The sequence below is a fragment of the Geotrypetes seraphini genome, chromosome 4 (assembly GCF_902459505.1).
Source record: "Geotrypetes seraphini chromosome 4, aGeoSer1.1, whole genome shotgun sequence".
Lineage (NCBI taxonomy): Eukaryota > Metazoa > Chordata > Amphibia > Gymnophiona > Dermophiidae > Geotrypetes > Geotrypetes seraphini.
In genome coordinates this window covers 8764334-8789956 of record NC_047087.1, presented here as the reverse complement: position 1 = coordinate 8789956, position 25623 = coordinate 8764334, and the positions used below count along the sequence as shown (strand labels likewise).

At 44.6% G+C, this 25623-nt stretch overlaps 1 protein-coding gene across 3 annotated transcripts in view; it reads left to right on the top strand.

Moving 5' to 3' along the window:
• The window catches only part of ACSF3 (acyl-CoA synthetase family member 3), a 174650-nt gene that overhangs the window by 95575 nt on the left and 53452 nt on the right, over positions 1 to 25623 (top strand). For all 3 annotated transcript variants that reach the window (XM_033940191.1, XM_033940190.1, XM_033940189.1), the window contains one exon: positions 7630 to 7756. In XM_033940191.1, the coding sequence (XP_033796082.1) occupies positions 7630 to 7756 (127 nt within the window). The remainder of the gene's footprint in view (positions 1 to 7629; positions 7757 to 25623) is intronic.

Genomic DNA, 25623 nt, shown 5'->3' with positions numbered 1-25623 from the left:
GATCCTCTTTCATCTTTTCCACTCCCTCTTCGGTGTCTACTCTGTTACAAATCTTGGTATCATCTGCAAAAAGGCACACTTTTCCTTCTATCCCTTCAGCAATGCCACTCACAAACATATTGAACAGGATTGGCCCCAGCACTGATCCCTGAGGGACTCCACTACTCACCTTTCCTTCCTTCGAACGACTTCCATTAACCACCACCCTTTGATGTCTGTCCGACAGCCAGTTTCTGACCCAGTTCACCACTTTGGGTCCTAACTTCAGCCCTTCAAGTTTGTTCAACAGCCTCCTATGAGGAACTGTATCAAAGGCTTTGCTGAAATCCAAGTAAATTACATCTAGCATATGTCCTCGATCCAGCTCTCTGGTCACCCAATCAAAAAATTCAATCAGGTTCGTTTGGCACGAATAACCTTTTGTAAAGCCATGTTGCCTCGGATCCTGTAACCCATTAGATTCAAGGAAGTACACTCTCCTTTCTTTCAGCAACACTTCCATTATTTTTCCAACAACTGAAGTGTAGTTGTTTCCTGCTTCATCCCTGTGACCACTTTTATGAATAGGGACCACATCCGCTCTCCTCCAATCCCTGATGTCAAATGGCCCATCTAGTCTGCCAAATGGCCAAATGGCCCATCTAGTCTGCCAAATGGCCCATCTAGTCTGCCAAATGGCCAAATGGCCCATCTAGTCTGCCAAATGGCCCATCTAGTCTGCCAAATGGCCAAATGGCCCATCTAGTCTGCCAAATGGCCAAATAGCCCATCTAGTCTGCCAAATGCCCCATCTAGTCTGCCAAATGGCCAAATTGCCCATCTAGTCTGCCAAATAGCCCATCTAGTCTGTCAAATGGCTCATCTAGTCTGGCAAATGGCCAAATGGCCCATCTAGTCTGCCAAATGGCCCATCTAGTCTGCCAAATGGCCCATCTAGTCTGCCAAATGGCCAAATGGCCCATCTAGTCTGCCAAATGGCCCATCTAGTCTGCCAAATGGCCAAATGGCCCATCTAGTCTGCCAAATGGCCCATCTAGTCTGCCAAATGGTCCATCTAGTCTGCCAAATGGTCAAATGGCCCATCTATTCTGCCAAATGGCCCATCTAGTCTGCCAAATGGCCCATCTAGTCTGCCCATCCACAGTAACCATTATCTTTTTCTCTCTCTTTCTACCTCAACTAGGGCTCCTTTTACTAAGCTGCGATAGTGGTGTGCTTAATTGCTGCGCATGCTAGACCTCAATGCTGGTGTTAGTTCTAGCCACGTAGCGCGGGTTTAGAGCGCGCTAAAATCCTGTGTGCGCTAAAAAAGGAGCCCCTAGTGATGCCCTTGATTTTTTCACTCTTTAAAAAACTGTGAAGGCTAAGGGGAGACTCGCTGAAGCTACGAATAGGAGGAAATATTTTTTCACTTAAAAAAATAGTTAAGCTCTGGAACTTATTCCCAGAAGATGTGGTAACAGCAGTTAATGTAGCTGGGTTTAAAAAAGTTTTGGACAAATTCCTGGAGAAAAAGTCAATAGCCTGCTATTGAGAGAAATATGGGAGAAGCCACTGCTTGCCCTGGGATCGGTAGCATGGAATGTGGCTACTATTTGGGTTAGTACTTGTGACCTGGATTAGCCACTGTAGAAACAGGATGCAGGAACAGAACTCCAGAAAGAAAAACAGAGGTAAAGCTAGGGAAAGAGGGGTGGAATATGTTGAAAAAGTACAAGAAAAAGGATTGCATTTGTAGTGAACAGACAGAATTCCAGCTATTATATTCGGCAACCGAAAATGCTGCAGGTGGCTAGGAGAGGATGACAGAATCTGAAGTGGCTTCCCAGGGAGAGTGTCTTCTGAAAGCTGACGGGTGTGGCTCCTTGTAATTGCTCGGCCCGTGGAGTGAGCTGATGGATGCTGATTGTGGGCTGAGTGCTGCCCTGTGTGTTGCAGCCGCTTTGCTGCGTTTCAAGTGCTCCCAGGGGAAATTTTCTTTCATTTCCTCAGTTGTGGATTCAGAATGAAAAGCAAGCATGCAGAGGGAACCTGTGTCATGTTATGAACATCCAAAGGAGTAGACCTCTGGTCCCTTGTCTGATCTGGTAAGAGCAGGATTGGCTCCAGGAAAAAGAGGATGGATTGAGACATCTGGGTTTTACTTTCAATGGAAGTAAACCCCGGATGTCTCAGTCTGTCCTGTTTATTTCCATTGCTTTCCGGAGAAATGTGTAAGTCAAAAAATGTCATTTTGTTTGGTTTCCCGTGTCCCATGTGCACCTATTGATAAACACTGAGCAGTTTGAACATTAGTGTGTTCTGTTGCCAGCACAGAAAACCCCCCAGAATGTCCCCACTAGTGCTGCCCTAATCGCTAATTTAAATTGATTCACATCAATTTGTTTTCTTAAAAAATCGGGATTTACGATTCACTGACCATACTTTTGGGCCTCCTAAAGCAGGAGCAGCAGCACTCTTGCAGTGAAAGCCTGTCCAAAGCGCTGCCTCTTGCTGGCCATCCACTGGCGCGGCTGCTCCTGCTTTAGGAAGCCTGATGTCAGAGCTCATGGTGGTTCTTGGGGTGTCGGTTGGGAAGTGCTGCATAGGCACCAGCGCTGTGGGTACTCTCGGTTCCGCTGCTTTAGGGAGTTCCCCGAAGGTCGGCATGTTTTCCCCTTCTCCCCATCATCATCTGGCTTCCCCCTGGCCTCCCAGTGTTACTTTTAAAACTGCAGAGGATCCCCAGTAATGTAACAATTCTAGTAGGCTGTCATGGGTTTTAAAACAGAGGAGAGGGAGACAGATGGTGGACAATGGAATGGAGGGAGGGAAAAGAAAGGGAGAGAAGTTGAACCCCAAGGGATGGTGTGGAGGAAGGGGGGAAGAAATCCTGGATGGGGGGGGGAGTAGTCATTAGAGAAATGCTGGACTGCAGGGATGGAGACAAAAAAAAGGAGAGGTGCCAGACCGCCAGGGGAAGGAAGGGAAATGGAAGGAGAGGACAGAGATGGAAGATGGATGGTGAGCACGGAAAAAGAAGAAAACGTCAAATGGGTAGGAGACCCTGGCAAGCTAAATAACAGAAGACAAACAGAAACCAGAGCCTGGGACCAACATGATTTGATTAATGGCCAAACAAAAGGTAGCAAAAATAATTTTATTTTCTGTTTACAGTATGTCAGATTTGAAATTTGTATCCTGCCAGATCTGGTGTTAGACAGCGAATGAGAGCTAACAGAAGGAAGTCTTTTTTGTTTATACCACAGTGCCAACGTAGGTAGAAGAGGGCAAAAGGGGTGGGATGGTTGAAGAAGCTACAAAATAAACCCGCCAGGATGTTTAAAAAACACCCAACTGGGCAGAAAAATCAAATAAAAAAATAGATTCAGTAGGCTGAATCGAATCCCAAAATATTTCCCTGAATAGGGCAGCACTAGTCCCCAAGCTTAACTTCTGTTTGATGCTGTGCAGAACCAGGGAAGCAGCCTGAGAGGGAGGGGGAGAGAAAGATGGGGCAACGCGGGTGGGGGGATGGTGCAGAGAGAACTGTTCCAGCAGTTGGTAATAGAGCCCATCCTGTGGGGGCCATACTAAACTTAGTGCTTATAAATGGAGAGAGTGTTTCAGATGATGTGGTTCATTATGAAAACAGATGTGGAGAGGGTCTAGACTTAGGGTTACCAGACATCTGGGAAAACTCAGACATGTCCTCTTTTTAGACGGATTTATCATAACCCAGCAGTTTGTCTGGGTTTTTTAAAGCCCTGATCAGCTCCGGCCACGTCTGGAGCGCCTCCGAGCATGTGCAGATGAATCACACACATCCACGCATGCTCGAGGCCCTCCAGACGCGGCTGGAGCTAGTTGGGGAAGAAGAGTCAAGGCTTTGTGGGGGCAGAACTGTGCAGGGCTTGGGCGGAACTGGGCAAGGTCATGTAGCCAGATTTTTGCTTCTGCAAATATGGTAACCCTATCTAGATTTGAAAAAAAGAATCTAACTTTGTTGAGATGGTGGATTACCTCGAGGACTTGTTAGCTGGAAAGGAAATGGTTACAATCAAAACAGTTTACATATTATATGCAGGTACTTATTTTGTACCTGGGGCAATGACTTGCCCAGAATCACTCGGAACTCCAGTGGAAATTGAACCCAATTCCCCTGGTTCTCAGGCCACTTCACTAACCATTAGGCTTCTGCTCCCAGATTTCTACACAATACTCTAAATGAGGTCTCGATAGAGACTTAAACAGTGGCACTTCTGGAAAAAGTAGGAAAACAGTGGACAGACCTGAAAGGAGCTGTCTTGGTACATGTGGGTACCAATGACATAGGAAAATGTGGGAGGGAGGTTCTGGAAGTCAAATTTAGGCTCTTAGGTAGAAGGCTGAAATCCAGATCCTGTTCCACGTGCAGTTCCCAAGAGACAGGAAGAGCTCCAAAGTCTCAATGTTATCAATTAGGCAACCTTCGAGAAGAGGGAGAGCCTATTCCAAAAGGATGGATTCCATCTTAACCAGGAACCAGACTGCTGGTGCTAACATTTAAAAGGAGATAGAACAGCTTTTAAACTAAAATGGGGGTGGGGTGGAAGCTGACAATCAGCCAGGATCGAATGGTTCGGTGTGGAATATCTTTGAAGGATATTTAGGGAGTCCTAGTAGAGAGGTTTCGGTAATGGTGAAAGAAAGCCAGGAGTGCTTAAGAGGAAGGCAGAGTAAAGGACTCAAATTATTCCTGTCGTCTTCTCAGCAGCCTTTAGATACAAGGGGAAAACACAATTTGAAGTGTCTGTATACAAGTGCTAGAAGCCTAAAAAATAAAATAAGAGTATAAAGCACTGAATGATGAGATAGTTAAAATAGGCATCTCAGACACCTGGTGGAAGGAGGATAATCAATGGGACACTGTGTTGTTACCTGTGTACAAATTATATTGCAAGAATGAGTAGATCAAATTGGAGGTGGGTTGCACAATATGTTAAAGAGGGACTTGAATCAAACCAAATAAACATTCTGCACGACACAGATAGCAGAGTGGAATCCATATGGAGAGAAATTCCATGTGTGAAGGGAAGGAATATAAAGGTAGAGTTATACTACCATCCCCTGGGACAGAATGAGCAGACAGATGAAGAAATGTTTTCAGAGGTTAGGAAAGCTGGCAAATTACAGGAAGTGTTGTGGCACCGTGGTTAGAGTTATAGCCTCAGTACCTGAGTTTGTGGGTTCAAACCCCATGCTACTCCTTGTGACCCTGGGCAAGTCACTTAATCCCCCCATTGCCCCAGGTACATTAGGTAAAATGTGAGCCCACCGGAACAGATAGGGAAAGAATGCTTGAGTACCTAAATGTAAACCACTTAAAGTGATATATAAATACTTAAAAATAAATAAATAAATGATTGCTTTAGAATAGGTCAGTTTAGTGAAGAGAATAGATGTGTTTCGGGACCCTGGAATTCAAAGGTAGACTCAAAAAGAGTTTTCCTCCAGACCGGTTCAGGGGAAGTTAGTGGTAGTTTCCAGCGTTGAATTGTCCTCGCATCTTTGAGGACTGTGTGACCTGGATGACGTATATGGTCTTATGGACCACGCATGCAATTTTGAAATGAACCCTGCTCTTGACTGGAAGCCGTGCAATTCTTTAAGTAGTGGACTTGCCCTTTCATATTTGTTCTTGCACAGAAACAGCCTCGCTGCTGTATTTTGAAGTAATTGAAGTTTCATAAGGTCTTTCTCAGCGATGCAGCAGTAGAGGGAATTATAGTAGTCTAAATAGAGGATGAGTTCTGCCTGGGCCACTGTTCTGAAGTTGGTTGGACTTAAAGCTGGTCTGATTGTTCTCAGCTGCCTTAATCTAGAAAGGAGCAAACTCAGTTGACTTGGTCTCTCATTCTCAGTTTTGAGTTGAGTATTACTCCTAGTACCCTGGATGATCTACTTATGGTTATCTTCTCACCTATGGTCAAGGTGGTCTCCCGGTGTGGTAGTGGGTTCTGGTTGCCAAACCAGAGTGCCTTAGTCTTTTGCTTGTTCTTTTGCTATTAATGTGGCCACCTCTGAATCTTTGGCTACGCGTGGGAGAAGGTGTGGATGTGGGGGTTGGAAGTATGTTTGCTTAAGGCACTTACATAGATGTTAAATAACAATATATCTAAAAACTGTCTTGTCTCGCCGTTTTACCGTGTTAGCTGTTTTTTTCTTCCATTTGTATCTTTGCTTTCCTGACTACTCAACCAGCCTCTCTTAACTTCTCCAGATATTTCTGCCAGTCTGCCTCTTTCTGCGATCTTTTGTAGTTTATGAAAGCTAACCTCTTATTTCTTACCTTCTCAGCTATTACTTTGGAGAACCAAAGTGGCCTTCTTTTCCTCTTACTTTTACTTACTTGCCTCACAAAAAGGTTTGTCGACCTTACAGTCACTCCTTTCAGTTTTGCCCACAGCTTTTCCACTCCTTTCAGACGTTCCTATCCAGACAATAATTCCTTGACATAAACCCCCATCTGAACAAAGTTAGTTTTTTAAAAGTCTAGAACCTTTGCTTTTGAATGAGCCCTCTCTATACCCATCTTAATATTAAACCGTACCATGCAGTGATCACTGGATGCCAGATGATCACTCACTGTAACATCAGAAACACTTTCCCTGTTTGTAAACACTTAAATCCAGTATGACCACATCTCGCGTGGGATCCATTACCAACTGCTGGAACAGTTCTCCTTGTAGAGAATGCAGGATCTCCCTACTTCTAGAAGACCCCGCAATAGGGATACCCCAATCAACAACCGGTATGTTAAAATCACCTATTAGTAATACTTTCTCTTTTTTAGATAGATTCTGAATGTCTACTATTAAATCTCTGTCCACTTCTTCCGTCTGTGAAGGAGCAGAGCCGGCAGCCGCGGGAAGGTGCAAGAAGGTCCTGCGATGACTGAATTTAAGTTTTACAGCCGCTGCTGCTGAGATGCACACCAGATCCCTATTCTGCCACTGCTGTTTTCCTGAACCAGTAGCAGCAGCAGTAAACTTTAAATTCAGTCTTCTTGGGACCTTCCTGCACTACCGGCTCTATTCCGGAACAAGGAAGTGACATTGGAGGGGATGGACCAGCAGCCACAGGGAGGTGTAGAAAGGTCCGCGATGACTGATTTTAAAGTTTACTGCCGCTGCTGCTGGATCTGGATCCATATGGTAACCCTACATTCAGCACAACCTACAAGTTATGTAAAGGGTAGGAAGTTTCCAGGTTTGTAGTCGCTGCAACAGCATGTTAATGATTCCAAATCTCACAGCAGAAGAAGAGGAGGCTTCTGTTGCTTTGCTGAGCGGTGATGGGAAATTCACAGTTTTATCTCAGCCTGGCCAACTGGTTGCTGTTTGTGCCAAGTGGTACAGCTGGCAGATAACATCTTCCACAGCTGCTGTCTCAAAGCTTTGGGCCCATTACCAAACTGCAGTGCTGTCATCCCACCTAGGCCTGGTGCAGCCCCTGCTGCAGATGAGCAGCACAAACACCGTTGCATTGAGCTGAGAAGCTGTGACTTTCATGCTGGAAGCAATAAAATGTCATTAAAGCGCTGGAAGCACTTTGTTAGGGGATGTGTAGCTTTAATTTGTTTTTTGGTTGTTTTTTTTCTCGTTTTAGATAACCCCTGGCTGTAAGAACAAAGAAGGGGAACTTCTAGTCAAGGGCCCAGCAGTATTCCGAGAATATTGGAACAAGCCTCAGGAAACTAGAGAGGCTTTCACTGCCGACGGCTGGTTTAGGACAGGTAAGAGTGCAGGGGTTCTCCTCCTCCTAGTCTGCATTACAGTACTCCTCCGATATTCGCGGGGGATCTGTTCCAGGGACCTTCGCGAATTTCAACAAACCGTGAATACGGTTTTTTGCCTGGGGAGGCAGGAGAGGGCAGCTGGAGCACCGGCGAGTGAAGGAAATCACTCGCGGTATTCTCCGTCCGCCTCTTCGCACACTAAAGTCAGGCTTCACCAATCAGGAGCTGCTTTGACACGCAGCTCCTGATTGGTGAAGCCCAACTTTAGCACAGGAAGTCCCGGTCGGAGAATACCGCGAATGACCGGGGGAACACTGTATATGCAAATTGTGCCAGAACACATCAAAAACAAGGATAGCAAGTGCTGGAATGGACTTCTGTGCACATTTCAGAACTTGGTTTACAGTTCATTTTCATTAGACCTTTTCTTTTCAAGATTTAAAGCCCAGCAACCGTGCGCAGTTTAGAGCTCTGAAGCAAAGATATTCAGTTTAAGGGCTATAAACTGTTCTGATTCTCAGGGCATCTATACTTCATATTTGCATAGATCATGATAACATGAAACTGGGATTGAATGCTGCTGTAGAGCCTTTCCAAGTCTGCACGCCTCCTAGCAAAACTTGCCTGAGCAATTCAAGTCCTGTCCTCTGATAGACTCTTGCATAAGTAAGACCAACTAATAATTAAATACCTTAACACAAGTGCTATTAACATTTTGTGGGCAACAGGCAGCTTCAAATAACGTGATCACTTTACCTATCAGAACAGACACAGCTGATAATGTGAATAACTGGAAGTCTGATTACTAGAGAGCCAGCATTCAAAGGAAATTCTTTTATCTGTATATTTTCAAAAGCTCTGGGAGCAATTCTGTAAGTGGGCATCTCTAGGGGCAGAGAACTGCCTGCATATAATGTGTACAGTGCTGCATATGTCTAGTCGCAGTGGTAACTATGGGCACCTCCTTTTAGGCACCCTGATGCCACGTGGTATGACAGCGCCTGGGCACTCAGATTCCATTATACAGTAATATAGTAAGCAGCATCAGTATGTTTCTATGGACATGACCAGCGTTATACCGGCATATGGACCGCTCCAAGCCAGACTGGAGATGATGGTCTTACCCACAGCCCAAGATCTGCTCCGACAGTCCAGAGGAAAGCTTTATGACACTGTTCCAGCACAGGGTTTCTTCCTCTCCCTCGCTCAGCCTTGGTCGCACATTCATTCAGGCTATATCATCAACAGTCTCAAAGTCTCTGATTCAGAGGCAGCAGTTCAATAATAATAGTAATAACAGTTTATATAACGCAGGACTGTGAAGTTCTATGCGGTTTACAATGATTAAGGGCTCCTTTTAGAAAGATGCTTTAGGGCCTTAACGCGTGGAATAGCGCTTGTTAAAATGCCACGCGTGCTAGCTGCTCCGCCTCCTCTTGAGCAGGCGGTAGTTTTTCGGGTAGCGCGCGCTAAAAACGCTAGCGCACCTTTGTAAAAGGAGCCCTAAAAGATGCTACAAATAGAGTAGAATTAAGAAAGTTAAAAGCTAGTGATTAACAGCTCTAGAGATCCGTTATTGTGGAATAAGATTATGCAGGTCAGTTGCCTAAATACTTCAGGAACAGATATGTTTTTAGGTGTTTCTTTACCCCATAATGCTGCCTGATATGAGAAAAGATGATGATGTCTTTTAAATTTACATCCTCTAACCCAGGGCTGCCCAAGTCCGGTCCTCGAGATCTACTGGCGGGCCAGGTTTTCTGGATATCCACAATGAATATGCATGAGAAAGATTTGCCTGCACTGCCTTCTTGGGATGCAAATCTCTCTCATGCATAGTCATTGTGGATATCCTGAAAACCTGGCCTGCCAGTAGATCTCGAGGACCGGACTTGGGAAGTCCTGCTCTAACCGGTGGAGGAACAAAATTGAAGTGTGAGCTTCTCTTATGTCTATTGGTTGAGAAAGAGAAAAGGTTAGTTATATATTTAGGGGCTAAACCGAATAGTACCTTAAAGCAAAAACATCCAAACTTAAACTTCACACGTGCCTCCATCGGCAACCAATGCAGGAGGTGGTAGGAACGAGTTGCATGATCGAACTTCTTCAACTGCTGATTAAATGAAAAGGTTCCCACTTCTTGGAAGCTTTAGCCAAGTCCTGGGATAAAGACAAGCCACGGCTAAAAGTTATGAGCTCTCTTCAGAAGAAGAAGAATAGTGGACTCAAAGGTGAAACAAACTCCCATTTCCCTGAGCTCCTTCCTGGGCTTCCTCTCTCTCTCTCTAGCCCTGCCTTTGTGCTTTTCTGGGAGTTGCTTCCTGGTCTCCTTCCCTCCCGCTCCCTAGGGATTCTTTGGCTTCTGGGAGTGGTAATGTCTTATAGACTTCCTCACATGGTAATACATCAGGCATTACTGTCATTGTATTAATGCATCCAGCTCCCAGCCCTCGACTTCTGGAGTACCATGGGAGGACGGTCCACCTCTCTTAATTCTGCCATCTCAGAGTGGGCTGGCGGAGCTGCAGCATTTGCTTCCAGCCTTCCAGGAACAGGGAAATTGAAGTGGAGGGCTGGCATGGCTCAAGTGAGGACATGGAATTAGAAGCTGACTGAGACTGAGGGTAGTGAGAATGACTGGGCTTTATTTTTATTTTCTTTTTGCTTTATTTTTGTTGGGATTGTTTAATTATACTATTATTTTACGCTGCTTTTAATTTTCGGATTTTTCTTTGGGGTTCTTTGATATGGAAGTTTTCCCTTCTGTTGTGTATTATCTTTTTCCTCTTCCTTCTCTTTATATAGGCAAATGTAAGTAATTATTTCTTTCATAGGTACTATAATTAGATTGCGAGCCTGTTGGGACAGAGAGGGAAAGTCAAAGTACCTGATTAGAGTTTTGTAAACCGTTTGGAATCTTTTGAGAGATTTAGCGGTATATAAGACACCATATTAAATTAAATACATAAGAACATAAGAGTTTCCAAAGGTCCATCAAGCCCAGTATCCTGTTTCCAACAGTGGCTGTCAAAAGTGCCTGGCAAGATCCCAAAAAGTGAAACAGAGTTTATGCTGCTTATTCTAGGGAAAAGCAGTGGATTTTTCCAAGTTCATCATATGATTGAACTGTTTTTATTGATGACTGCACAAATTATATAAAACAATAAACAAAACAGTGCCATATAGGTCTCGTCTTTTGATTCTATTTGAACTTCTTTCCCCCCCACTCAATTACAATGAAATGGTAACAAGTCTTAGGGAGGACTAAAAAGATATAGAGCCCAATAATCGATACCAACATGTCATCCAAGAGCAACGCTGTTCACCCCGTTCCCCTCCCACAGATATTGGAGCATGGATAGTAGAAACAAAGCTCATGTAGAAACAGAGCTACATAGTTAACTGTCCAAACCAAGACAGCAAAGGTATACACGAGCAACATATAGTCCAGCAACTCTTCTCCCCGATGCACCCATCCCTCAATCCCCAAAGAGAAAAGGAAAGAGAAGAGAGAGAAAAAAACACACACAGAAGTGAAGGACAGAGCAATTGAAAAAGATAGATGTTTGGGGTCCCAGATCAATCCACCATTGGAGTTACCCGTCTTACAGACTACGAGCTTTATGAGGCAGAGAGTCTGTACACAGACTCCAAATCTGGAGAAATAATTTTTTTCTGTCGGAAGGAATCCCACACCCGACCTCTTTCCAAAAGCGTGAGAACCTGTATCCAGTTACACCACATCCAGAAGGATTGAGTCAAATCAGAGGTTCACACCCCTTAGAGTACTTTCTTGGCTACTGGTGAAAAGGAAATGGATCGCCCCAACAAGTTTTCTAAATATCTAATCACTCACCTCCAAAAGGTCCTAATCCCCGGGCAACTCCAAAAAGCATGGAAAAAAGTCTTAACCCCTCATTGACATCATTCACTTTGAAAGGAGTCTGATAGGCCTGACTTATAGAGTTGTGCGCGGGTAAAATACGCTCTATGCAATACCCTGAATTGACATTTACGAAGTTTGGCAGAAATTGACAAATATGGGATGCAACTGATGAGGCATCTCATATCTAAATCCCTAGGTGAGATACCAAGATCCGGTACCCAATGATCGCACAGGAAAAATGATTACCAGGAAAAATATTTACCCAATGATTTACCAGGAAAAATAAGATACAAGGCCCCATGAAGTAGAGTAATGGTCAGCCTCCTCTGAAAAGCTTTTTTTTTTTTCAATTTTATTTTATTGATTTTGGAAAAATACAGAAAACTCAAAGTAGCAAAGTGTACAACAGAAATACATGGTCTCAAAAACTCTTCTATACTTCACTATGGTACCCACTCCACCCCCTCCATCCCTACCCAAATATACAATAGACACTGCAAAGAAGAGTTATTTCCCATTCCAGGGAGTCCAGTACAAAGAAAAATCAGGCATTCAACAATTGAGTACGAGCTCTGGGTGTCAGGGTGTGCCAAAATGGCTCCCAGCGAGTACTAAATACTCGCCCCTGTATAGTTTCCAGTGAGGAGTTTTGTAATCATTCCTTAGCGGCATGTTGTAACATCAGAGTACGCCAATGAGTGAGTGTTGGGGAATCTGAGGAATATCCAGTAATGAAGTATCACCTTTTTCCCCAGCAGGATCTCTGTAAATCTTTTTTTTTTAAAAACCTTGAAGCTTACTACCCAAGCTCACCCGTAATCCCTTTATATTCAAAGACTGCACGTAATGTCTCAACTGGAGGTAGGCAAAACAGTCCCTAGGCCCTATGCTCTCCGTCTTCTAAAGATCTCCCCAATAAATCAGAGATCCATCCTCCTGAAGAACAGGGTACAACAAAGACATGCCCAAACGGTCCCATCTCCGAAAAGTGACATTGTTGCACCCAGATAAAAATTAAAGATTCACGGAGTCAAGATGACATCAGGAGCAGATGTGCACGCTGAGCTGCGAAGCTAATTTGGTCTTGAATTGACTTCACTCTGAACTTACCCGTCCTGCGGTGTTCCTTCGCACGATGGGAAAGAGGAAAGGATTAGCGCGGTCTGTGCCTCCAGTGACTGCGACTCCAAGGGAGTTAGTTCAGATGACTTTGGAGGATCTGACTTGGCTAGTAACCCCGAGGACACAGCAAGCAACAGGAGAATCCCCACCGTTGATGAAGGATCTTAGCGGAAATAGGGCTTTGTTAAGCCTTGAAGGCAGATAGGCACCTATCCAGCCCGGAATTTCCAGCTCTGTGCTGCTGGCAGCGTCGAAGTCCCCAGTAGAGGAAACGGAAGCGCATAGCCCTGGAGGAGCGGCTGGGAGACCCTGTGGGGTTGAAGATCAAGCCGGAGATCTTGCACCAATCTCCAGCATGGAGACTGAAGAAAAGAACGCCGGGGGAGAAGTGATCACATTGGAAGGTTAGAAAGACCACCTGTCATGAGTAAGGAGGAAATTTGGAAGGCAATAGAAATTATGGATTCTAACCTTCAGAAAGATAATGCTGCCATGGGGGAGTCCTGAAAGAACATGGTGAGATGATTCATAGACATGAGCAACAAATTTCCCAGGTTAAAGATCTTCAATTGGATATTGTTAAAGAAAGAACTGTTATTCAGAAGAAATTAGAATATATTGAAAATGGCCAATAAAAAAATAACTTGAGAATTTTGAATTTTCCCCGTTCACCAGTAAACTCAGCCATTGAAATGGTTCGCAAATATATGCGTGAAGTTTTGCATTTGCCACCAACTGTAAGAGCACTATATTTATCCATCAAAGCTAATTTAGTTAGCTCTACACCAACTCAGACTGAGGATCCTGGTACTCAAATTGACTTAATTTCTTATAAAGTTCTCTTGAGATAGTAATGGAAAGTCACCCTTGTGGTGACTTTTGCTCTCGAGTTTGATAGAGATTTAATACTTAAGACTTTCAGAACTATGAATGTTCAATTTTTGGGTTCAAATATATATACATTTCCTGAGTTTTCAAAAGTAACACATCGGAGAAGAAGGGACTTCTTGGTCTATAGACCGAGAGTCATTTCTCTGTAGTGAAGTTTCCGTCAAAAGGTTGTATTACTTATGCTGGAAAAAGTTTTCTTTTTTTTTGAGCCTAAACAATTGCTAGAATTTATTGTGGCTAAAGAAGGTAGGGAAATCATATTTGGTCCAAAAGAGTAACGCGAACTGGCAGCTTGTGTTTTCTGTGAATGCTCCTAAGTTAATGAGATTGTTTTCCCTTTATTTTATTTCTATTCTTTGACTCCATATTATTTGTGGACTAAATAATAATAATTGTTTTCTCCTTTTGGTGGGATTTCCCATGTTTTAGATTATTTTCTTACTTGAAATTGCAAATCTATGTTCAAGTGTGTTTACTATGCTTGTATGAATAATTAAAATAATAAATTTAAAATTAGAAAAAAACAATTAAAGATTTGCTTGGAGAGATAACTGATCATTTGGTTTGCTACTCCATGTGGGTGCATTTACCAGTAGTCCTTTCTTATTTGATTGGTGAATCTTTTTGGTGTCTCCATCGCCTATGTTTAGATTCACCTCCCTCTAGGAGGTTGTTTATTATTTTCTCAACCTTCATACATATGAGTTTTCTCGGAATTCTCCTTTTTCTTCTAGTGGAGCATGGAGTTCCTCTATTCATTTTTTCTGTTATGTTTCTTCCCTTGCCTCCGCACTCTCCGATCAGACATTAGGCCATGGTTTTTGCAAGGCAACTCAAATGTTTCTGAGTTCTTGAAACCCAACTCTCCCTCCATCCCTTTACTAAAGCTAGGGAGTCCCACATGTGAGAATATGCTGCCTGCTGGTCTAAGGATAAAGCACAGTTGCTTACCATAACAGGTGTTATACTGGGACCACAGGTGGATATTCTCACAACCCACCCATCTCCCCTAGTTGGCTTCTATGCCTGGGCATAGAACTGATGACCTTGCGAGCTGGCATGGGCAGGAAGACACTCGCGCATGCACGGTGCGGGCAGTGTAAAAGCTTGTGAAAGCTTAAAGTGATACTACACTTTCCACTGTCCGTACTGGGGCTCCGTGGAAGATGTTACCTACATGTGAGAATATCTGCCTGCTGTCCCAGGCTAACACCTGTTACAGTCAGTAACTGTGCTTTCTTGAAGATAAATCTTGAAATTCATAGATCTTCTGCTTTGTCTGTTAGACATCCCATATGGATCTAGTGGTCAGTATAAAAGATAAGCAATTTCTCACCCTTCTCCCCTTGCAAAACTACAGCCAAATTAGTTCTTTCCTAGCAAATACCCAGTGAAATTCAACAGAGGCTGCTTCCTCAGCCTGACTCCATCATCTCTGTCTTATGTGGATCCAATTCTGCTCATACACTGGTTTCCTTCCCACTCCACTGAGCATGGATCCATGCTTTCTCTTCCTTCTGGCTACCAGGTGTCCTCTTTATTGAAGCTGCCAGTTCTTCTACTGAAAAGTGGCCACCTTTTGCATGGGGAGCACTTGCCCACTCCACTGAATGCAGATGACAGACAAGCACTAGTCTATAGAAGCAGATTCCTGGATTTCTCAGAACATAGCTACCTGATTCCCGTGAGTCTCTTTTATGCTGGCTCTGTGGCTGAGTTGACTGTCGCATTTGGATGCACAGAACAACCAACTGTTTGACTACTGTGATGACTGACATTTTTGCATATCAAAGACCAATGCATTTGTATTGCATTCAAGATCTTATTTGGCCTCTGTATCACTCTTGTCCCTTTGGACTGGAATGTGTGCAGATCTCATCTGACTAGTTGCCCTCAGAGATTAAAACTTTCCTTTCCTTCCCTTAAGAGCAAAATCAAATCATTCTTTCTCTGACAAACTAACTGAGCTTTGGAATAAGTTGCCACTCTCGCTAAGAAGCTTAGGTCCCATCTTATCTTTCAGGAAGGTTCTGAAGACAGTCCAAACATTTTGGAAATTATTTATTCTATTTTTTCCAATTTAGATTTCTTTTCTTCTGATTTTTTTTTGTATTTCTCTATTCTTAATGTTAACCGAGTCGCGCTCCAAATTGGTTGATGACCCGGTGTATAAAACTAAGTTTTAGTTTAGTTTAGTTTAAAATACTGTATGAAAGATCTAAACCTCATATTTGGCCATTCTCTCCCTTTGTCCCCGGTGGGTCTTCTTTTGGATAAATATGAATGTTTTCATATACCTTCTAGGGGACATTGGTTGCTGATTAGGAAAGTGGCAGTCCTAGGTAAAAAAAAATAATTCTTAGTATTTGGATGCAATCTGCCAATCCCTCTTTTTGGGCCTGGCAGAATCACCTCCTTGACTTGATGGGTCTAGAACAAAGACATGTCCATCTTAATTATAAACGGAAGTAACTATTTTTGCAAACTTGGGATTCTTATATTCAATCTTTAGCACCCATGGCCAGGAGCTTAGTACGTAACTCTTTTTTAGTTTGGGATTTGTCAGTGCAGTAATGGAGGGGGATCCCCACGGAATGAATGTTTGTGATATATACAGGCTGAGGTTGTGTGTGGGAGGGAGGGGGGTTCTTCTTTTTCTCACTTTCTTCCTCCTCTTTCTTTGGGGAAGGAGTTCCTTTTTTCTGATACGGGGTTCGGACACAGCCTTTAGGAGGTATTTAAGAGTCAAACTCTCCTAGTTTTTTTGCTACCTTTCTTTGGGATGTTTTGGTAAAGGGGGAAGTACTTTGGGGTTGATAAGGGACATTGAATTGTTTATGCTCTATTTTTATAATTTCTTTATTTTTTTCTGTATGATTGTCCTGTAGTATTGTTTGGGGGGGATCAATGATACTGGAATCCAATATATACTTTTTTCTTTGTATATTTTGTTGGAATTGTTTAATTAATAAAAAGATTTAAAGTACGCTTCTCCCTCCGAATCTGTGGTTTCAGTATCCGCGGATTCGGTTATTCGCGTTTGTTTTTTGTTTTTTTTTTTACAAACAACCTATCTTCATTTTTTGCCTATTTTTAAGCTGTCCAAGCCTCCCTGGAACCTTACCTGGTGGTCTAGCGGTGAAGCGGGGCAGGAGCGATCGTCCTATGCTCCTGCCCCGTGCAAGCTGTTATCAGAATGGCTGCCGGGAGTTCCCATTGTAGTCTCGAGACTACAACTGATGATGGCTCTGCACGGGGCAGCATAGGAAGATGGCTCCTGCCCCACTTCACCGCTAGACCACCAGGTAAGGTTCCGGGGATGTAGGAGGGAGGCGGGGGTGGGTCAGAGCCAGCCGAGAAGTTACTCGCGATTTTTCACACTTTGCGGTCCGGCTCTGCACCAAACCCCCGCGAAAACCGAGGGAGAAGTGTAATTTACTTAAACCACAGAAGTCAGACTTACTGGCCTGTAGTTCCCTACTTCTTCCTTCCACTTTTGTGGAGAAAGACCACATCCGCCCTTTTTAGTCCTGCCCAAAACAGTGCTTCAATTATAGACATGTTTATCCTGGCTTTGTAAAATCAAAGAAATAAAAAATTTAGACAGATAAGTGCTGGTTTATGCACATCTAAAACATGAATTGCACACTATTCTGGTACCTCTTATCTTCTATCAAGAATCTTAAATTTTAGTGGATATACAGTATAGCAAATCAACAAAAATAAAGACCACTAATTATAATATATAGGACCTCGTTGGCTAGCTACTTCTTGTACCACTGAACTTTGCTCTTCCATATTTTATATTGCTTATCCTAGGAATAAGCAGTGGATTTTCCTGAGTCCATCTTAATAATGGATTATGGACCTTTGTTTTAGGAAATTATTCAAGCATTTTTTAAACCTTGCTAAGCTAACTGCTTTCCCCATATTCTTTAGCAACAGATTCCAGAGTTCAATTACACTTTGAGTAAAGAAATATTTTCTCAAGAGTAAACAAGTGACTCTCTCTCTTCTCACTGTAGCAGAATTTGCTTATAAAAAGGAGATGGAACTTGATATTCCGCCTTTCTGTGGTTACAATCAAAGTGGTTTACATATTATTATTTACCAGGACAGTAGACTCTCAGTTAACCAGCACCCATGGGATTGATAGATGCCAGAAAAAAAATGTAGTTTCTGATGGCTTGAGAGTTACTATTAAAAATAGGCCTAACTAATATTATACCCCATACTGTGTCATACCATAAACTGTTCCAGACAAACTACTGGACATGTGATAGGCAAAGCGTGGGTTTACACTTAAATTTCCATCAGAAATTGATTTTATTTTCATCTTTATCTAATATAATAAAACGGTAAGCCGCACATGTGCAGTTCCTATGCGTGCTGTCCGTTTTCCGTGAGCTGTAGCTAGGAAGTGCGCATGCGCGGCTTATGGTCTTCTTCCTCCCCCCCCCTCCTCCCCCCCCGCCGGAGTGAGGGGCCGGAACTTAGGGGAAGGAGAGCAGGCCCGGGATTCGACCGGACACGGCCAGGCAAGACCCTCCTTCCCTGCCGCACCCAGCCCCCGCCGGTCCCTGTCGGCAGAGAAGGAAAGACAGCTCGGCGGCGGGTTGCCATGACAGCGCTAAGGCGGCTTGAGGCGCCGCCGCGGCTGTCGGCATCACTCTAAACTCCCATGCAGCTGACCATGGAATTGCGCACGGGAGCCCCGCCCCGCCCACCTCCAGGCCGACGCTGCGCTCGGGCCTAAGTCAGCCACCCAAACTAAAGGATCCGACACTGCAAAAACGGCCGATCACCCACTGCGCATGGGAGCACCGCCCCGACCGGCTCCTCCAGCCTGACTATGCCTTTAATAAAGGGGGAGGGAATACTGCTGCACAGGGAAGTGGGGTGGGGGTAGGTAAATGTTGCTTCACAAGGAAGTGGATTTGGAGGACATGATGCTGCTGCACGGGGGGGGGGGGGAGAGACAAAGGGGGCCAGGGAGAAAACGTGCTTTGCTTTGGGGAGAGGGTTGTGCTGGGGGGGGGGGGGCAGGGAGCAATCTTGGATTGCTTTGGGGAGGATAAAGAAGGGGGCCATAGAGAAAGACAAAGAAAGGCAGGCAGGCAAGGGGCCACAGAAAGATAGAAAGACAGCAGACAGGGAGAGAGACACAGAAAGAAAGAAAGACAAACAGTGGGAAGGAGAGAGATAGAAATAAAGAAAGATAGCGGGAAGGAGAGAGACAGAAATAAAAAAAAGAAAGAGACAGGGGCAGGGAGAAGCACAGACAGAAAGAAAGACAGACATACATATATTCTAGCACCCGTTAATGTAAAGGGCTAAAATACTAGTTTTTATATAAAGTATTACAGTATTTCTTAGATTTTTTTCTGGTTGCTTGAGAGTTCTGGTTGCTTGAGTTCCGGTTAACATAAGAATAGCCTTACCACAGTTTCCTACATTAAAATCCAGTGTTTAATTGTGCGTGTACAAAAAAAGGCTTTTTATAGGTGTTTCAAATCTTTTAGCAGGTAGTTCCAAGAAATGTCCCCTAGAAGTAGAATGTTTCAAAAGCTGTTCTTGCGATTTTATAAATCTTCAACTTTTAACATGAAATGTCCTAACTTACCCCCCTCCCTTTTACTAAGCTATAGTAGGGGTTTCTACCGTGACCCGGAACGCTAAATCCTCTGATGCTGCTCCAGTGCCCATGTTTACGCATATCTCTCCTTTCTTCACACTTGCTCTGCTTGTGAGGTCTCGATACCAGGTTGCCTTGTCTCTATAGCCCTATGCCCATGCTGTCGTCAACCGTCTAGTCCTTCAGGCAGATAGAAACATGATGGCAGGTAAAAGCCAAATGGCCCATCTAGTCTGCCCATCCACAGTAACCATTATCTCTTTCTCTCTCTAGGAGATCCCATGTGCCTATCCCAGGCCCTCTTGAATTCAGACACAGTCCCTGTCTCCACCACCTCTTCCGGGAGACTTCCACACATCTACCACCCTTTCCATAAAAAAGTATTTCCTTAGATTACTCCGGAGCCTCTCACCTCTTAACTTCATCCTATGCCCTCTCATTGCAGAGTCTCCTTTCAAATTAAAGAGACTCAACTCATGTGCATCTATATTCTAATAAACTTGAACTTGGGCTTAAGTAGATATTTAAACGTCTCTATCATATCTCCCCTTTCCCGCCTTCCCTCCAAAGTATACAGATTGAGATCTTTAAGTCTGTCCCCATATGCCTTATCACGAAGACCACACACCATTTTATTAGCCTTCCTCTGGACCGACTCCATCCTTTTTATATCTCTTCATTGCACAGTAGCTGACTGAATCATGAAGGGTTTGTGTTGTGCTAAAGATCAGAGGGAGGAGGAGGTCAGGAAGTTAAAAATAAGGGCCCAATATTTAAAAGGATTTGACCAGGCAGAAGAGGTTCCTGCCTGGTTAAATGCCGCTGAGTGCCTCAGGATTTTCTCTCTAACCACTGTCTGGGCAGAGCAAGGGCAGTCTACCAACTTCGCGACGCTCATGTCACCCCCTCTCCTTAAGTCACTTCACTGGCTCCCTATCTGCCATCGCATACAGTTCAAGATCTTATTGCTACCCCTCAATATCTCTCCCCTCTTCTCTCTCCTTATCCACCTCCCAGAGAACTCTGTTCCTCAGTTAAGTCACTCTTAGCGTTGCCCTTCTCCTCCACTGCCAATTCCAGACTTCGCTCCTTTCATCTAGCTGCCCTCTATGCCTGGAATAAATTACTCAAGTTTGTCCGTCAAGCCCATTCCCTTGTTTAAAAGCAGACTGAAAACCCACCTTTTTCATATAGCTTTCATAACCCTACTCCGCTGCCCTCCAACCCAGCCAGCTGATTGACCGTTCCCCTTGACTGTATCCATGACATCCTGTTTGTCTGTCTTGCCTGTTTAGATTGTAAGCTCTTTCAAGCAGGGTCTGTTTTCTTACTCTTTGTGACTCTGTGCAGCGCTGCGTGCGTCTGGTAACGCTATAGAAATAATTAATATTGGAGTAGTCCCAGAAATTATGCAGGCACAGGTAATATTCAGTTAGCTGTGCAGGTATGGCACTGAATTTCAGCCCTATCTGTAGAAATTCTAGGTATGGATGCTGAGCTGACTGTTCAATGTTAGCCGTCCTGACACAGCCCCTCATTGAAGCCCTGTGTGTAACTTAGTTGGCAGCAGTCAGTGTTTAAAAAAAAAACCACTCACTGCTGTGGGTTGAATATTGGCCTGAAGGTCTTTTCCATCCCTCTCCCCTAGCAAACTGCTGAAAGAAGACATAGCCATTCAGTCAAGTTTCCTCCAAAATGTGAATGCTGGCTCTTGGCAAATCACTGGAGTAAGGAGGAAACGTGCACATTAATTATTGCAAAAAGATGTGTTTAGGAGAAAATGATGCTGAATTTCAGTTTAATTTCATTGCAGTGTGTAGCAAACGGGAAGGGAGTGTGTGTGTTTAATTGGCTCTGGGGTACGGCCTGGAAGATGGCTTGCCTTTGTCACAGGCCATTAGCGCTGCAGACTGCATAATGAGAGACTACAATCAACTCGCAGCTGCTGGCTCCTGCGGGGAGAGAATGATATTAAAGACAAATCAGGAGAAATTAAACTTAACTCTTTCATCAGCCTGCCCGAGCTTGAAAACACGCTACATAACGTGTAAGAGTGGAGAGAAGTTGGGTTGTTCTCTGCTGCGTTATTCCACAGTCCTCCAGTCACAGACCTTTCATGGATATAAGAATAGGAAAGAAAAGGTTAATACATTTAAAAATGATACCTTTTTACACAACTTTAGGCCCTCTTTTACTAAGCCGTGGTAGAGGTTTGTACCGTGGCCCAGAACGCTAAATTCCTAAGAGCGGGGGAACAGCGTCAGAGCATTTAGCATTCCGGGCCGTAGTAGAAACCTCTTCTGTGCATAGAAAAAACCTCTTATAAAGTTACCGCATGCATAAATGTGTGCACAGTGACAAGAGGGCACAGACTCTTTACATGAGTGTTGAGAAAGAACATATATGAAATTCATGCGTACATGTATACCCACTCTGAAGCCAGTGTAAACGAATACATGTTCATCCTAGACATGATGTCTGTAGATCTCTGTGTATTTAAAGACTAGGCTTATTATAGGCGTCAGCCTAGGCGACCTGTTATAGAATGACTCCATTTTTTTTACTAAAAAGGTATCAGATAGTCTATAACAGTGTTTTTCAACCTTTTTTGGGCAAAGGCACACTTGTTTCATGAAAAAAATCACGAGGCACACCACCATTAGAAAATGTTAAAAAATTTAACTCTGTGCCTATATTGACTATATATAAAGTAATTCACTTGAGTGCCACCGCCGCCATCGGGAACAGGCCGGCGCCAAGTTCTCCCTGCTTCTCTTCCCCGCGGGGCCGACCAACTCTCGCCACCCGTCGTCAATTCTAACGTCGGAGAGGACGTTCTAGGCCAGCCAGGCAGCGATTGGCTGGCCCAGAACGTCCTCTCCGACGTCAGAATTGACGCGAGTGGCGAGAGTTGGCCGGCCCCACAGGGAAAAGCAGGGAGAACTTGGCGCCGGCCTGTTCCCGGTGGCGGCGGTGGCACTCAAGTGGCTAAAGAGCCGCAGTTTGCCGGCCTAGGGACAACACTGGAGGGTGGCCAGCTGTGCACCCCCTTGGGACGTAAACCCGGGGTGGGGCAGACCGCCCCCCCCCCACCCTGGTATGCCACTATCTGTACCTCAGTCCCTCCCTATGACCAAAAATTCTCCTTTCTTCTATTCCCCGTGTACACAACCATCTCTTTCCCTCCCTTCCTCTCTCCAAAGTCCATGCCTTCTGTGTCCAAACACTCATTCCCTCCCCCACCTCAGCATCTCTTTCCCTCCCTTCCTTTCTCCCAAGTCCATTTCTTCTGTGTCCAAAAACGCATTCCCTCCCCCACTTCAGCATCTCTTTCCCTCCCTTCCTCTCTCCCAAGTCCATGCCTTCTGTGTCCAAAAACCCATTCCCTCCCCCACCTCAGCATCTCTTTCCCTCCCTTCCTCTCTCCCAAGTTCATGCCTTGTGTCCAAACGCACTCCCTCCCCCCTTTTTCGTTCCGTGTTTGCCTCCCAGCCCATCTTTGCAACTTTCTCAGCAAAACGAAGCTCAAGCCGCGAGGCTTGTCTTCTGCTTCCTGCCTGCCCTGCCGCGCACAAATAGCCGAACGGAAGTATTCTCCGACGTCAGCGCTAACGTCGGAGGGCAGGCTTTGCTTAAGCCCTCCCTCCAACGTCAGCGCTGACATCGGGGAACGCTTGTGATCGGCTATATGTTAGCTGCAGGGCAGGCAGGAACAGAAGACGAGCCTCGCGGCTCGAGATGTATTGAACTCCGCGGGTCCCCCGTCCAGCTCTTTCCTGTCCACGTGGGGCAGACCGCCCCTCTCCCTAGACTGTGGCCTAGGACCCTGGGGGAGCCCGGGCCCCCTGTCAGCTCCGGGCCCCTGAATGCAGGACTGGTGGTACTGCCCTGATGGCGGCCCTGACCGTACGGCACACCAGGCAACATCTCGCGGCACACTAGTGTGCCGCGGAACAGCGGATGAAAAACACTGGTCTATAAGAAAGTATCACTAAGCTGTGTTAATAATATTAACTTAATTTTTTTCTATATCGCCACAATCTTGCGACTTCTAGACAGTTTACAGTGAAGAGAGCTGGACAATCAGCGAATTACAGAGTACAAATAGGGAAGATGTCACTGAACAGTCAGTGATTACAGAGTACAATTAGAGAGAACACAATATCAACATGTTACAGTGAGGTGGGCTGGACAATCGGCGAATTCCAGAATACAGTTGGCGAAGATGTCACTGAACAGTCAGTGGAAACAGAGTACAATTACTGAGAATACAAGGTATCGCCATATTGTTAATAAGTTTTAGAAGGGGTATCTGACTAGGAGATAAATCTATCGAACAGTGCTGTCTTAATTTCTTTCCAAAATGCGCCCTAGGTCGACCCGGCTCTGCTGATGTAATTGCCCAGCAAGGTCTGCTGTTTGCTAGCTTGAAACTTAAAGGTTCTATCCAGAAAGGACCTGCATTTGCAATCAGTGATCTTTGGATAGGTAAAAATATATCGATTTCTGGTTGTCCTCGTGGGGATGTGCAGCTCGAAATGTGGTAGGAGATAGGTAGGGGGCCATTCCCCACACCAGTTTAAAGCAAAAGCATGAGAATTTGAATATTATTTGTGCCTCCATTGGTAACCAGTGTAGCAGTTTGTAGTAAGGACTAATGCACCAAAAAAGGGAGTACTGAGGGACGTGCGTGTCGGGGTAGAGAGAGGGCGTTCCTGCAGTAACCAGTTAGCGCATCTACATTGGTTAGCATACAGATCACAGAGGCATCCTTACTGCCTACAGAATGGGAGTTAGTAAATGGCCACACACGAATGAGAACATTGGCGCATGGCAGCTAATGCCCAAAAATAGAAAATTGGGGATTTTACGCCTGCAGCGAAAGTGGTCTTAACACGCTGGAACAGGGGTCTCAAAGTCCCTCCTTGAGGGCCGCAATCTGGTCGGGTTTTCAGGATTTTCCCAATGAATATGATCTATGTGCATGCACTGCTTTCAATGCATATTTATTGGGGAAATTCTGAAAACCCGACTGGATTGCGGCCCTCAAGGAGGGACTTTGAGATCCCTGCGCTGGAAAGACCTGCACAAGGGCATGATAAGGATTAGGAACTGGGTTCCTTCCTTGCAATAACTGTACAATAATTACAGATTTTTCATTTCTAAAGTCTTTATAATATTTTTCTTCTGTCTTGGCTGAGTGGGTTCAATATTCTTGTATACGAGGTGATGCCAGGTGATTCCAGTCCTGGTTTTCAGGGAATCCAGTAGCAATGTTCATCCAATAGACCCTGGAAATGAGAGCTGGTTGTGGCCCTCAGAGGACTGGAATTGAAAAGGCAGGAAGCGTGTCAGGCCGTCTGATGGACCCTTGTCAGACCCCTTTACTGGCACTTGTTAAATACGGGGAAGAGTGATTTCTCACAGGACTGCCAAATGAGAAATGTAGTGTATTTACTCATCTGTCAAGACTTAGTGCTTATATTTGGCATTCTAGAAAAAGATATTAAATTCCAACTTTGTTCGCTCTCCAGAGCATCATGGAATCGCTATTTTATTTTCATTTGAGCAAACCTTTTATCCCCAGTGCTATATAGTTAATGTTATAAATGTTGTTTTTTGTTGTGGGGTTTTTTTAAATGAAAGAGTAGGGCAGAGTCTTCTTGCTAAATAATTAGATTCTTTCTACAGGGAGACATGTGGCTGGTACAAAACTACACAACCTTTGCTGGGATTCAGCCCAAAGACCAGGAGCAGTGCCCTGGGGTCGCAACCTTGGGGTGATCTTTGACTCCTCTCCTTCCTTCTCTGCTCAGATCCAAAAGACTGCCAAATCCTGTTGCTTCCTCCTCTATAACATTACTAAAATCCATCCTCTTTTCTCTGAACACACAACCAAAACCCTTGTCCAAGCTCTCGTCACCTCGCGTTTAGACTACTGCAATGTACTTCTCTCAGGCCTCCCGCGCACCTGCCTCTCGCCTCTTCAATCCGTTCAAAATGTTGCTGCGTGACTCATATTCTCACATTCCCCCTCTCCTCAAGTCGCTTCATTAGCTCCCCGTCTATTTCTGAATACAGTTTAAACTCCTCTTGCTGACCTACCAGTGCATTTGCTCTGAACCCCCCCCCCCCCCGATATCTCTCCTTACTCATCTCCCCCTATGCTCCCCCCTCCCCGTGATCTCCGCTCATCGGGCAAGCCCTTCTTATCTATACCCTTCTCCTCCACTGCCAACTCCAGACTCCGTCCCTTCTTTCTTGCGGTGTCATATGCCTGGAACAGGCTGCCTGAATCAATATGTTGTGCTCCATCCCTGGCAGTGTTCA